Below are 15399 nucleotides of genomic sequence, written 5' to 3'. Positions count from 1 at the left end.
AGTTTTACTGACGCGTAAAAGCATGTGCATACAAGAATTACATCGAGAAAGCAAAAGTACGCAAACATCACTACAAGTAAAATCATTCATGATAAAACTAGTACATACAAGATGTAAATAAATACTGTAGAATTGGCATATTCTTTTATTTTAGATTAGGTATTACCTCCCCCCTCCTACTCCTTCCTCTCGAAGAAGAATAAGAGCAAGAAAGAAGATGCTGATTAAATTCGTAAGTATGTTATCGTCTAGCACAGTAAGTATGTTGAGAAGAGATTTTTTTTCCTAAACAGTGCTTGATTCTAGTCTTGCAATGTAGTGTACTACAACATCGCACTATAGTATGTGTATGTATGGTTTTTTTGAACGCTAGTATGTATTCAAGTCTAAACTTGCACACTCTCGCTTTGCAATGCATGTTCGATAAAGATGTACCTTGGCAGAGTAAGTAAAGGTAAAGGAAGTTATACACATCAATTAATGTTCTGATCACATGTTAAAGTTAACAACATCGAGTGCAGTGTTCGATTCTAGTCTTGTTATGTCTCAATCTGATTTTCTTAGAACAAAGGTATCCCCTAACATGTTCTAAATACATGTTGTATCGAGTACAGTGTTCGAATCTAGTCTTGATCACTTATCTAGTGTTTTGAACACATCAATTAATGTTCTGATCACATGTTAAGGTTAACGACATCGAGTGCAGTGTTCGATTCTAGTCTTGCTATGTTTTAATCTAATTTCATGTTCTAATCACATGTTGAAGTTAACAACATCGAGTGCAGTGTTTGATTCTAGTCTTGTTATGTTCTACAATCTTGTTTTTTGCAATGCATGTTCGATAGAGGTGTACCTTGAAAGAGTAGGAAGAGTTCGATTCTAGTCTTGCTATGTTTGAACCTGATTTAATGTTCTAATCACATGTTGAAGTTAACATCAAGTACAGTGTTCGATTCTAGTCTTGTTAAGTTTTACAATCTTGCTTTTGCAATGCACGTTCGATAGAGATGTACCTTCACTGAGCAGGAAGAGCAGCTCAGTAAGTATGTTAAGAGAATTTTTTGTTTTTCTAAGCAGTGCTTGATTCTCGTCTCGCAATGCTGTGTTCTGCAACATCGAACTATAGTACGCGATTCTAGTTGTAATAGGTTTTAAACAGCAGTATGTGTTCAAGTCTAAAAATGCATCACTCCAGTTACGCGACATGTATAAAGGTATTCTCAAACATGTCGTATCGTGTTCTATTTTAGTCTTGATCACTTATCTAGTGTTTTGAACACATCAATTAATGTTCTGATCACATCTTAAGGTTAACAATATCGAATGCAGTGTTCGATTCTAGTATTGCTATGTTTTAATGTTCTAATCACATATTGAAGCTAAGCAAACAATAGCTGTCTTACGCAAGCTATTCAAAACTGTAGTCTTGTTTTCTCTTAGAAAAATCGATGTTCTGATCATATGTTGTATCGAGTACAGTGTTCGATTATATTCTTAATCGCTTCTTTTTAAAGTGTCCGTTACTACGATCAAGAGCGCAGCACGGTGCTCTCAGATGGCGGATGTGGAATTTACCGCCACCACATGTCGAAGAATAAAGATGATAACACGACGCTCTCTTGGCAGCTTTTCAAATTGTCCACATGATGGCAGCACGATGCTCTGTAGATTAAAGATAGCGCTCGCAATAGGGCAGCACGGTGCTCTGTTCATTAAAAGATGGCGGATGACAGATGACGGAATTACCCCACGAGGGCAGCACGGTGCTCTGTTCATTAAAAGCTGGCGGATGACAGCTAACGAAATTGCCCCGCATGAGGGCAGCACGGTGCTCTGTTCATTAAAAGATGGCGGATGACAGCTAAACGAAATTGCCCCGCATGAGGGCAGCACGGTGCTCTGTTCATTAAAGATGGCGGATGACAGCTAACGAAATTGCTCGCATGATAGCAGCATAGTGCTCTGTTGGTTAAAGATGGCTGGTGACAGCTGTCAAAAGAGCATGTAGCTTTGTTTCCAAACAAGAGCACGTGGAATTTGCCGCCACAACAAAGAGGGCAGCACTGTACTCTGTTGCTTAAAGATGGCGGATTATGGCTGTCAAAAAAAGCGCGTGGGTTTGTTTCCAAACAAGAGCATGTAGAATTTGCCGCCGCCACATAGAGGGTAGCACGTTGCTCAAAGATGGTTGCTGTCAAAAAGCATTTTTCAAATTATCCGCCGCCACATTTCAAAGGTATCTAGCTAAAGAGGGCAGCACTGTGCTCTCTGGCGGATGACGGCTGTCAAAAAAGCGCGTGAGTTTGTTTCCAAACAAGAGCATGTAGAATTTTTCAAATTGCCGCCACCACATAGAGGGCAGCACGGTGCTTTCTTGATTAAGGATGGCTGCTGTCATGTGGAATTGCCTGCCACCACATTTCAAAGGTATCTAGCTAAAGAGGGCAGCACGGTGCTCTCTAGATTAAAGATGGCTGCTGTCAAAAAGCATTTTTCAAATTATCCGCCACCACATTTCAAAGGTAAGTAGCTAAAATGAGCACCACTGTGCTCTATAGATTAAAGACGGCGGATGACAGCTGTCAAAAAAGCACGTGGATTTGTTTACCGATTCTAATCTCGCGCTATTGAGGTTAAGTTGGTAGCACTAAGGTTTAGGCCCGCCAAGATGGCAGCACTGCGGATGACAGGTGACGAATTTGCAGCTACTGCGATAAAGAGGGCAGCACAGTGCTCTGTGGTTTAAAGATGGCGGATGACAGCTGTCAAAAAAGCACGTGGCTTTGTTTATCTCGCGCTAGTTAGGTTAAGTTGGTACTACTGAAGTTTAGGCCCGTCAAGATGGCAGTACTGAGGTTAGCGATGCGTTGTTGTCTGTCAAAAAGCACGTGGCTGTCAAAAAACACGTGGATTTGTTTATCTCGCACTAGTTAGGTTAAGTTGGTACCACTGAGGTTTAGGCCCGTCAAGATGGCAGTACTGAGGTTAGCGATGCGTTGTTGTCGATGATAGCTGTCAAAAAGCACGTGGCTTTGTTTACAAATTCAAATTTCCCGCGGGTGGTGGAGGAGACCTCTGGGAGGCCTCTGGCTGTGGTGGTGGTGGAGGAGGCATCTGGGAGGCCTCTGGCTGTAGTGGCGGTGGAGATGGCCTCTGGCTGTAGTGGCGGTGGAGATGGCCTCTGGGAGCCCGCGGTGGCGGCAGAACTGTCCAATTATACTACTGCTGGATGATCAGAGAAGGCCTTTGGGACAGAGGGTCTTTGGTTCGATTCCCGCCCGAGCCGGGGATTACATTCACATTTAGTTCATTCTTCTGAATCGGGAATGGGCGTCCGTGTTCGTCTCAAGTATATATATATATATATATATATATATATATATATCTCTTCAAACACACGTCAATCCTCACCATTAATGATCCTAGAAACACCATAGATATGTGTCAGGAAGGGCATCCGATCGTAAAACAGTAAAACATGACATTGGCCCTTTTAGAACCAAGCCACAGAAATTTGTGTCAAAATACATACCAAGATATATACCAAGATGGTAACCGAAATGAAAAACTATACAAAATAAACATTCCATTGCCAAAGTGACAGTCATTTACGCTCCTGGCTGAAAGCTATCTCCCTCGCCCTTGCCAGATAATAGTACATTGAGGTGCCTGGCAGCTGGGATCCACAACCGAGTCTGACATTTTCAATTCACCGGCCAAGTCATTCGACCTCCTCCGTCACCTCTGATTCACTTCAGACACCCACAATATTAGGCAAACAAGGTCAAGGATTATTATTATTATTATTATTATTATTATTATTATTATTATTATTATTATTCATTATTATTCATACTAAACTAGACAAGATTGAATAAGAAATGCATATATTGAAAGCATAACCGGTAAATTCAACTAATTTTATGGGGGCAGTCCGGATATGTTAATTATGACTATGGGGCATTTCTGTTCATACCCCTTTTCATTCTTATAATGTGTACGAAAAAAACTTAATAGTCGCGGCCACCAAATTGGGCGGGTCACAGAAATTTCGCTGTTGCCAAGGTTTTGTAGCAACTGGTGAAGAAATATCTAATTGAACACCACATTCCGGAGTGCGAGGCAGTTTGTTCTCTGCCAAGCTCTTCATGTTACCTCCTACAATGTTGCAAAACCTATTATAGTACAAGCTTCAGGAAAGACTGCTGATTTCAGCGGTGTAACTACTGGTATTTTCCACACAAAACACTTCAATTATTAAGAATAAAAAACCTGAACAAGTAAATTTAAAATCGTAAGATCGTGTATTGAAATTTTCAGTAAGCGAACACGGATTGGTTTCTTCGGCCAATAAAATGTGTGCGGGGATAATTTATAAAATGTTTTAACTGAAACATGTTTTCATGGGTCCTTTAGTGTTCCTGGAATATGGTCTGGAAAGTAGCCATAGATATGTCGCTAGCTGAGTTATATTGGACTGCGCAATATAGGAAAGGAACTACTTTACAGTATACATGGATCTGTCGCGGACTGGCAATGACTAGACAGTACTGCACGGTCAGCGTTGCCAATCCGTGCTCAGGGGTAAGCTACTCTCGACCCTCTGTCGCTTCGCCCATCCCAAATCTGACAACAGCGCAGTTTTCCTCACCCGCCTAATTCAGTGGCCAGGGGTCTAGGCTTCTTTAAGAGCCAGTGCAATATGTAGCAGGAATACAAACTGAACGCACTTATTGGTGATCATTTTCATTTTCCCTTGTCAGTTCCTGCCAGATCGGGTTGTTGATACTTCTCCACCGCTGTCTCTCCTTCCACCACTCCTCTTCAGTAATTCTATTCCATTCCAGTCGTTCTTTTTCTTCTACTATTGTTGACAGAGTCTATGGGTAGTATGAATAAAACCTGAATTCTTACTCAAAGTATATACTCATGAGCATTAGCACTTAGGAGTATATTCTCAGCCCAAGTAGTATGTACTCCATTTGATAAAAATAAGAAGGTTCCTCTTCGATGTAGTAGGTACTCAAGCGCACCGCCATGTGGATCATTTGAAAATGAGTAGGTACTCATGGTGCGTAAGGCTGTCATCATACATAACCTCAACTACTGAGATTCGATTTCCGTACCGTCTGCATGCACATCAAGTTGTATTTTACTCATACCAATAGCAAATATTCCGCCAATAACATTTTGCGGGAATATTCTCTTCTGTTCTTAAGATCCGACGTTCCAGAGTCCGTTTAAAACGAATTATAAGCAATGTACAGGTACTGTAGAAGGTAGAAGCGTGTGCGATAACGTGAAAGATAAATACGAAAATGAGAGTGTGATAAAAAATGTAATTTGAAGCATGTAGCCTACGATACGTTGTTTCATAGTTTTTCCTCATTAGCATTATATCCGAAACTTTGAAATAACTTAAACCAAAATACAAGCCACAAGTGGGCAGACTGTAGAAACGTTTACGATGACTCAAATGATAAATAACACGACTTTTTTTGCTAGGGGCTTTACGTCGCACCGACACAGATAGGTCTTATGGCGACGATGGGATAGGAAAGGCCGTGGCCTTAATTAAGGTACAGCCCCAGCATTTGCCTGGTGTGAAAATGGGAAATCACGGAAATCACGGAAATCACTTCGTGTACGGCAACCCTTTTGATACTTAAGCATTTAACCAAACGCAGTGTAGTGTAGTGTAGATACATTGTACTATAGATACAGTACATTTAGATAGTGCCGTATCTTGCCTGCTATATTCGTGTGTTATCTTTCGTGTATATCTATTAGACCGTAATACTAATAATAATTTGTCTAAGCATTTAGCTTCGTTGGTAATCTTTGAGTACAGTAGTTCTTGCAAATTTCATTTCTGTTGTGCTTAGTAGTGACATACGGTACGGTACCGGTATCGTAATTAGGATACGTCTGAAAGTAGTTTAAACATTACTGTAGTGTACTGTACAGTAGTATACGAGTAATATCCTATTATAATTTAGTGTGCTTATTTTATTATTGTAAAATATTTGTGTAGTACTGGTGTAGTAGAGGTATCCGTCGAAACTCACTAAAATATTGTTGAAATTAGGATAGGCTTAATTGCAGTTTGTAATTGTGTAGTTCTTGTGTATTACTTTCGATAATAAGTAATTAACAGCAGCTTTTATCCTGTTAGGGGTTGTAGGATAATAAAAAAAATAGAGCACGACTAAGTAGTATTGTAGTGTAGTCGTATATTAATTACCTTATTGTTGTGTACTATCCCAGACAATATATCCCTCCGTTCAATTATTTTTTTTGCAAATAAGTTATTTTATTTTTTAATTTAAAAATTTTCCCCCATAAAGAATGGCTAAGGAGCGCGAGTGTACTTATTGTGGGTGTGGTGAGGCATTGAGGGGTATGAGGGAGGAGTTGGAAAGTTTGAGGGAGATAATTAGGATTCTCACAGAAGACAGGAAGGAAGATAGGACTCCCTCAAACAATGTACAGGTTACAGTAGGTGTACAAGAGGGAGGGGAAGGAAAGGGAGGAGTTGAAGACAGGTGGTCTAATGTTCTAAGGGGAAGGAGATTGCAGGCCAAGGGCTCTATTCAGGATCAGAATTCAGGACAGGTGTCTGTGCAAAATCGGTACGAGTCACTCCAGGTAGAACAACAGAGGGAAGATGAGGGACAGGGAACTGTTGCTGAGATGCATGGAAGTAGGAGGAAGGGAAACGGTAGGAAAGGGAAAGGTAGAGTAGAGGATAGGAAAAGACAGGTGGAACAGGGTCATGGGAAGGAGAAAAGGGAGGAGGAAGTAGCTTCTGCAGCTATCAGGAAAGATGGGGCTGACCAGGAGGGGAGGGGATCAGATGAGGTGGGGAGGGTTGAGGCTCTGGTCATGGGGGATTCCTTCGTTAGACACGTGGGGAAAGTGTGTGGAGGAAAAGGAACCAGGGTAGAGTGTTATCCAGGAATTAGGTTGAGGCAGATGTTGAGGAAAGTAGAAGAGAGGGAGGAGGGGAAGGAGAAGGTGGTAGTGTTTCACCTTGGTACCAACAATGTAAGGCAAGCCGATATAAGTACCAACATAGTTGGAGATGTGTGGGATCTGGTAAATGCAGCACGGGTGAAGTTTACGAAAGCGGAGATTGTTATTAGTGGAATACTGTGTAGGAGGGATACTAACTGGAGGGTGATTGGGGATTTAAATGAGACTATGGAGTGGGTATGTGGGAAACTGGGAGTGAAATTTCTAGATCCTAATGGGTGGGTAGGAGATAGGGATCTGCGCTCGGATGGCCTTCATTTAAACCGCAGTGGTACGTATAAGTTAGGAAATTTGTTTGGAAGGGTAATAGGGAGGTACATTCAGGGAAACGGGATGGCCTAGAGAGCGGTGATAAGGGAACAGGGAACTGGAAATCAAGTAGGGATGACATAAAATTGTTAGTGTTGAACTGTAGAAGTATTGTAAAGAAAGGAATAGAATTAAGTAATTTAATAGATATATATTTACCAGATATTGTAATAGGAGTTGAATCATGGCTGAGAAATGATATAATGGTTGCAGAAATTTTCTCACGGCACTGGAGTGTGTATCGTAGAGATAGGATAGGAAAGGTGGGAGGGGGAGTTTTCATTCTGGTGAAAGAAGAATTTGTAAGCTACGAAAAAGTTAAAGATGAGACACATGAAATTCTAGGTGTAAGGCTCATTTCTAAAGATAATAGGCAACTTGATATATTTGGAGTGTACAGATCGGAAAAGGGTAGCACTGATGCGGATTCGGAATTATTTGACAGGATAGTCAGCTATGTGGGAAACGACATGGAAAGAAATGTGATTGTAGCAGGAGATCTGAATTTGCCAGATGTCAATTGGGAAGGAAATGCGAACGACAGGAAGCATGACCAACAAATGGCAAATAAGTTAATATGGGAAGGACAGCTGATTCAGAAAGTGATGGAACCAACCAGAGGGAAAAATATTTTGGATGTGGTGCTGATAAAACCAGATGAGCTCTATAGGGAAACTGAAGTAATAGATGGTATTAGTGATCATGAAGCTGTTTTTGTGGTAGTTAAAAATGTGATAGAAAGGAAGGTCTTAAAAGTAGGACTGTTAGGCAGTACCATATGGCTGATAAAGCCGGTATAAGGCAGTTTCTAAAAAGTAACTATGATCGGTGGAAAACGGTAAATAAAAATGTAAACAGACTCTGGGATGGGTTTAAAGAAATTGTTGAGGAATGCAAAAACAGGTTTGTACCTTTAAGGGTGGTAAGGAATGGTAAAGACCCACCTTATTATAATAGAGAAATAAAGAGACTAAGGAGGAGGTGCATACTGGAAAGAAATAGAGTTAGAAATGGCTGTGGAAGTAAGGAGAAATTGAAGGAACTTACTAGAAAATTGAATCTAGCAAAGAAGGCAGCTAAGGATAACATGATGGCAAGCATAATTGGCAGTCATACAAATTTTAGTGAAAAATGGAAGGGTATGTATAGGTATTTTAAGGCAGAAACAGGTTCCAAGAAGGACATTCCAGGAATAATTAATGAACAAGGGGAGTGTGTATGTGAGGATCTTCAAAAGGCAGAAGTATTCAGTCAGCAGTATGTAAAGATTGTTGGTTACAAGGATAATGTCGAGATAGAGGAAGAGACTAAGGCCAAAGAAGTAATAAAATTTACATATGATAACAATGACATTTACAATAAGATACAAAAGTTGAAAACTAGAAAAGCGGCTGGAATTGATCAGATTTCTGGGGATATACTAAAGACAATGCGTTGGGATATAGTACCATATCTGAAGTACTTATCTGATTATTGTTTGGCCGAAGGAGCTATACCAGATGAATGGAGAGTTGCTATAGTAGCCCCTGTGTATAAAGGAAAGGGTGATAGACATAAAGCTGAAAATTACAGGCCAGTAAGTTTGACATGCATTGTATGTAAGCTTTGGGAAGGCATTCTTTCTGATTATATTAGACATGTTTGTGAAATTAATAACTGGTTCGATATAAGGCAATTCGGTTTTAAGAAAGGTTATTCCACTGAAGCTCAACTTGTAGGATTCCAGCAAGATATAGCAGATATCTTGGATTCTGGAGGTCAAATGGACTGTATCGCGATTGACATGTCTAAAGCATTTGATAGGGTGGATCATGGGAGACTACTGGCAAAAATTAGTGCAATTGGACTAGACAAAAGAGTGACTGAATGGGTTGCTATATTTCTAGAAAATAGATCTCAGAGAGTTAGAGTAGGTGAAGCTTTGTCTGACCCTGTAATAGTTGAGAGGGGAGTTCCTCAGGGCAGTGTTATCGGACCTTTATGTTTTCTTATATATATAAATGATATGAGTAAAGGAGTGGAATCGGATGTAAGGCTTTTTGCGGATGATGTTATTCTCTATAGAGTGATAAATAAGTTACAAGATTGTGAGCAACTGCAACGTGACCTCGAAAATATTGTGAGATGGACAGCAGACAATGGTATGTTGATAAACGGGGCTAAAAGTCAGGTTGTGAGTTTCACAAATAGGAAAAGTCCTCTCAGTTTTAATTACTGCGTTGATGGGGTGAAAGTTCCTTTTGGGGATCATTGTAAGTATCTAGGTGTTAATATAAGGAAAGATCTTCACTGGGGTAATCACATAAATGGGATTGTAAATAAAGGGTACCGATCTCTGCACATGGTTATGAGGGTGTTTAGGGGTTGTAGTAAGGATGTAAAGGAGAGTGCATATAAGTCTCTGGTAAGACCCCAACTAGAGTATGGTTCCAGTGTATGGGACCCTCACCAGGATTACCCGATTCAAGAACTGGAAAAAATCCAAAGAAAAGCAGCTCGATTTGTTCTGGGTGATTTCCGACAAAAGAGTAGCGTTACAAAAATGTTGCAATGTTTGGGTTGGGAAGAATTGAGAGAAAGAAGACGAGCTGCTCGACTAAGTGGTATGTTCCGAGCTGTCAGCGGAGAGATGGCGTGGAATGACATTAGTAGACGAATAGGTTTGAATGGCGTCTATAAAAGTAGGAAAGATCACAATATGAAGATAAAGTTGGAATTCAAGAGGACAAACTGGGGCAAATATTCATTTATAGGAAGGGGAGTTAGGGATTGGAATAACTTACCAAGGGAGATGTTGAATAAATTTCCAATTTCTTTGAAATCATCTCGGAAAAGGCTAGGAAAGCAACAGATAGGGAATCTGCCACCTGGGCGACTGCCCTAAATGCAGATCAGTATTGATTGATTGATTGAACCATCTTCAGGGCTGCCGATAGTGGGATTCGAACCTACTATCTCCCGGATGCAAGCTCACAGCCGCGCGCCTCTACGCGCACGGCCAACTCGCCCGGTTCAACACGAAATTTAAAGTGAAACAAATGTGTGGCTTTAACCACACATGCATGTTAATACTTTCATTACCGGCATCTTCCTTCTTTGTAGGTTATACTCATCATAATTTTAATAAATCTCGGAAGGAAATGTTTGAGGCTTTGGGATTAGGCCTAACTCAAACCAAACTACAAGTAACGTGCAGGAGGAACGAAATAATTATATTTATAATTTGTTTTACGTCGCACCGACACAATAGGTCTTACGGCGAACTTGGGATAGGAAAGTGGCCTTAATCAAGGTACAGCCCCAGGATTTGCCAAGTGAGAAAATAAGCCACAGAGATGCTGAGATGCCGACAGTTGGGATCGAACCCCTATATCCTGAATACAGGATTTAACTAACATGTGACCCAAACCGCGTAGCGAACTCGCTCGGTAGATGAATAGGCCTAATATGAAAGTGAGAGTAAAAAAGAAATTTGTATCGTATGTATAGGTCTGTGTACTGAATGTTCCAAATAAAACATCTGCCTGGCAGTCTCGGTGATCATAAAGATCCAGAACGAAAATATATTTATTAATATACTTTTTTGTTTACGGACTCACCACCCTAATATGTAGGGCTAACATGAGTTCAGGCAATCAAGAACAGCCGTTGCTGCTGGATAATTATACTTTCTGCTGCTCTGGTTTGGTAACAGCAATTTTTTTATTATTTTAAGGAAATGCAATTCACACTGCAGCTTTAGTCACGAAATACGGTACATAACCTCAACAATAAGTTTACTCAGTTTTTGTTGGGTACGAAGTCCTCTGTGCCACATTGAAATCTAGGGTGACTTAACTGTCTTAAAAATGCATTTAATTTAATTTAATATAGTTCAATAGCACCTCTTTTTTTTCCTTGTCCAAATAAATTCAATTTTGAAAAACGGTACAGACTTAAGATTCTTACAATTCACATGCCCATGTCCCTCCCGAAAACAGGTTCCACGTTATTAATAAACTCAGCCATTTACATAATACTTTTAAGAGTAATAAATCAGTAAATGCCCATACTTGAGACACATAGCAGCCCTACTCAAAACAGACAGATTATACTCATTAATCTGATAATGCACTCTCTTATTCATACCACAAATGAGAATCTATTCTCAGACTGTTACAATTGTGAATTTATACTACGCCACCTCCATGACATGAGTATATACTCAGCTAGTGAGTACATTCTCATGAACTTTATTCTTATGAAGTTGAGTATATACTCAAAAATGTTGATTATATACTAAATACTCATGTTTATTCATACCACCCTATACTTCTACTATTTATGAGAGTCCATACATCTTCCTCTGGGCCTCCCTCTGGTCCTCTTTTCCTATATCTTAGCCTCCTGCACTTGTTTTGGTACCCTTCCCGCCTACATCCTCGTAACATGTCCAAACAAACTCAATTTTTTATTCTACACCCTATCACTCAGTTTTTCTACCCCATCTCTTTTCTGACCTCAACATTTCTTACACTCCCCTTGTCTTTCCTACCGTACTCCTCAGGAACTTCATCTCAGTGGTCTGAATTTTACTCTCACTTCTTGCTGTACAAGTCAAAGTTTCAACAATGATGTAGGCATTCCGAGGCTTTCGCATCAGTATAGGCGAATCTTCGGTTTGTGCTGTGAAAGCATGGTAGGCCTAACAGTTTTTAAAACAAGCAACACCAAACTTTCTAGTATGCATTGTAAAGTTGGAAAGGAATGTGGAAAGAAACACCCCAAGGTGGAAACTACCCAAACTAAATATTTGATCATGATAGTTTCAGATATAATGCCCACGACCTTTTCTCTTTTCTAAGTAATACTACGGAGACACAAAGACTGACAAAAGTCGATAACACGAACCATCGAAAACAGGTGCTCAAATATGCTATCCTCCTTTCGTTGGTAGATTCGCCAGCACGCGTAAAAATTTCGAGTGGAGAAAATTTCCGGCATCTCGGAGTCTCCGAAAACCATAAACGAGATTTCTTTTGCACCATATACCGACATGTTACAAGACACATCACTGATAACGTAACTTAAAAGAATGTAACACAATATACTACTCAATTACGTAATTTATTTAAAAATACTGAAATAAAGTATGTATCCGAGCTTAAGAACACATGACTCTTCATTGCAACTGCCTTACGCCTCTTCATAAATGTCTGAACTGGATTTATGCTGAAAGCACTGGCCTTGTTGAATGGGTTTTAAGGTTTAATTTTTTCCAAAATTATTTTTCGGGAAGCTTTGATCTTGAGTTTTTGTCCTTATGCATCTGCCTTGGCAGTGCCCACTGAACAATTCTCTCCAGCTACTCAAAGAACGAGGAAAAATCTGGGATTTTCAAAAAATACAGGAATACTAAATGTATTCTCAAAATCGGGAGATAAGTCTCTGCGATCAGGAGAGGGACGAAGGACCAAAAACAGGGATTGTGTCGCTTAAATCGGGGGGAGTTGGCACGTCTGTATAAATGTAGGAAATGGGACTTTACATGAATAAAATTATTTTTCTTTCTATACACTATTTCCCGAGTTCTGCAACGTTTTGATACTTAGCTTTATCCCTACAGTCCAATCACAACACATTTAAAAAGCCGTTTTAATTCTCACCTCTTCTTGGTTCCTCCCGCAACAGAAGGCTCCACCACCAGTACCGACCCGGAGAAGTTGAAACCTGCAAATAAAATGCAACCTTTCAGTTTCTCTAGAATTCACTTCCCACCTGTGCACAGATGCCGCATAACAAGAGCAAAACACAATTGGCAGCACAAAAATTTAATTTAAGTAAGAAAATTCAGTTATACCAACAAAATTTCACAAAAAAATACATTTCTGAGTGTAAATAACTATAAAGTACGACATGATAGTTTACATTCAAGGAAAATTGTAGACGCATCAAAGAACAACGGGTGACCGCTACACATTTCGTTGGAGCTGAAAAGCTCTCAAAACCATCCAATATGGGATCGGTGTGAGCGGTCCAACTATGCATAACACTATACTATAGATGTGAGGGAAAGCCACCCCACAGCTAAGCTAGTCTGTCCACTGCGACCGACGAACACAGTCTACATGTATGACAAAATTAAAACTCACTAACTTCGTTAGCACTCATACTGGGTAGAAATTACGAAAGACTGGCTTCAACACACGAACATGTCACCTATTCTTAACACAGTTGCTAGCAAAAAATCAGGCAATAACGACAATTTGGGAGAGTCCGTTAGAAAAGTAAAATGATATAAAATAATGTTGATTCCCATTGGGAACCTGAAATACTTGTCCCCAAAGAGTAAATATAAATGGTCCGTTATTGGACATTATAAATTTTTCAGCGACCTCATTCCTGGTTGCCAGCGTTTCGCCCCAGTGTGCTAAGTTGGTATTAAGGAAAATACAAGGGGACAGAAGACAAACATCCATTCGAATAAGAATTATTAATTACTCAATAGTTGCCTCTGTGGATCAGTGGTAGAGTGTCGCCCCCGGATCCCAAGATAGCGGGTTCAAGTCCGCGGCAGAGGTAGTCTGATTTTTGAAGGGCGGAAAACATTCCATTCGTCAACCCATGTCGTACGATGTACGATCTCTGGTGACACATTTGGTGTTTACCCGACAAAATTCATTAAATCTCAGCCATAGACGCCCAAGAGTTTCAGTTTACTCAATCTGCCATCTAGAAGGCCTAGAGTAAAACGGAACGTCGAAATTGACGAGCAGACAGACAGATGGCGTCAAATTGAAATGTATGCACATGGTAGCTAAGGTCAAACTATTATTTAATAATTCATTTCACCATGGGTAAAAAGGCACCTACGGACCTTCTAACGCGTTAGCAAACAAAACTGAAATTTGCCACAATTTTGTATCATGTTAGCCCAAAGTTAGGAAAATAGAGGGAACAATCTAAAAATAATTTTTCGCGAGGAACCGGGCGAGTTGGCCGCGCGCGTAGAGGCGCGCGGCTGTGAGCTTGCATCCGGGAGATAGTAGGTTCGAATTCCACTATCGGCAGCCCTGAAGATGGTTTTCCGTGGTTTCCCATTTTCACACCAGGCAAATGCTGGGGCTGTACCTTAATTAAGGCCACGGCCGTTTCCTTCCAACTCCTAGGCCTTTCCTATCCCATCGTCACCATAAGACCTATGTGTGTCGGCGCGACGTAAAGCCCCTAGCAAAAAAAAAAAAAATTCGCGAGGAGAAAATACGACGAAAGTAAAAACTGTCACTGATCAGCTACAATGTTTCAAAACTATACTCTAAATTACGTTTTACGTGCTAACATTATAACTAAACTATTTTTTTTCCACCTGTAACCAAGCGAGCTGGCCGTGCGGTTAGGGTCGAAAAGCTGTGACCTTGCATTCTGGAGATAGTGGGTTCGAACACCGCTGCCGGCAGCTCTGACGATGGTTTTGCGTGGTTACCCATTTTCACACCAGGCAAATGCTGCGACTGTATGCCAACCTTAAGGCCACGGCCGCATCCTTCCGACCACCAACCCTTTCCTATCCCATCGTCGCCATGAGACCAAAATTTTTCACGTGGATCTCGTTAGTCGCTGACGTATTCATTTACTTAGAAGGGGATTGTTCATGCCTCACTGTCAGAACAGATTTCAAGGGGGTGGGGGGGAGAATATGCCGGAATACGTCAGCCAGACACCTTCATATCTTGTGCCCACTGTACTCCAAGACCTTCCTTTTGCTCTTGAAGAAAAGTCCAACATGTTTAATGCCACCCATTCACAAACTGCGAACCGCGGATCCCTGGGGAAGCCGCGACAGTAATCCAAGGGGTAAGTTGCAAGTACGAGTACTTAAAAAGCCAAATTTTATTGTAAAAACATTTCATGGAGTGCACGTCGGCATTACCAGTGCTATATATAGTCGGTCAAAAAAATACTTGCACACCGCCGAATTTGTAGCAAATGGGTAAACGAGCCATACATTTCCGTATACATCAGGCGTGCTACATTATATAACGACCATGCTGCCCCACGTACCTGCACATATCATCA

The 15399-nt window shown here is 40.6% G+C and overlaps 1 protein-coding gene across 2 annotated transcripts in view; it reads right to left on the bottom strand.

Annotated features, from left to right (window-relative positions):
- Positions 1 to 15399, bottom strand: part of Imp (IGF-II mRNA-binding protein) — a 424845-nt gene that overhangs the window by 311864 nt on the left and 97582 nt on the right. For both annotated transcript variants that reach the window (XM_067150361.2, XM_067150362.2), the window contains exon 2: positions 12990 to 13053. In XM_067150361.2, the coding sequence (XP_067006462.1) occupies positions 12990 to 13053 (64 nt within the window). The remainder of the gene's footprint in view (positions 1 to 12989; positions 13054 to 15399) is intronic.

The sequence above is a fragment of the Anabrus simplex genome, chromosome 6, assembly GCF_040414725.1.
Source record: "Anabrus simplex isolate iqAnaSimp1 chromosome 6, ASM4041472v1, whole genome shotgun sequence".
Taxonomy (NCBI): domain Eukaryota; kingdom Metazoa; phylum Arthropoda; class Insecta; order Orthoptera; family Tettigoniidae; genus Anabrus; species Anabrus simplex.
Note: the sequence above shows the minus strand (reverse complement) of the source record. Positions and strands in the feature narration are given on the sequence as shown.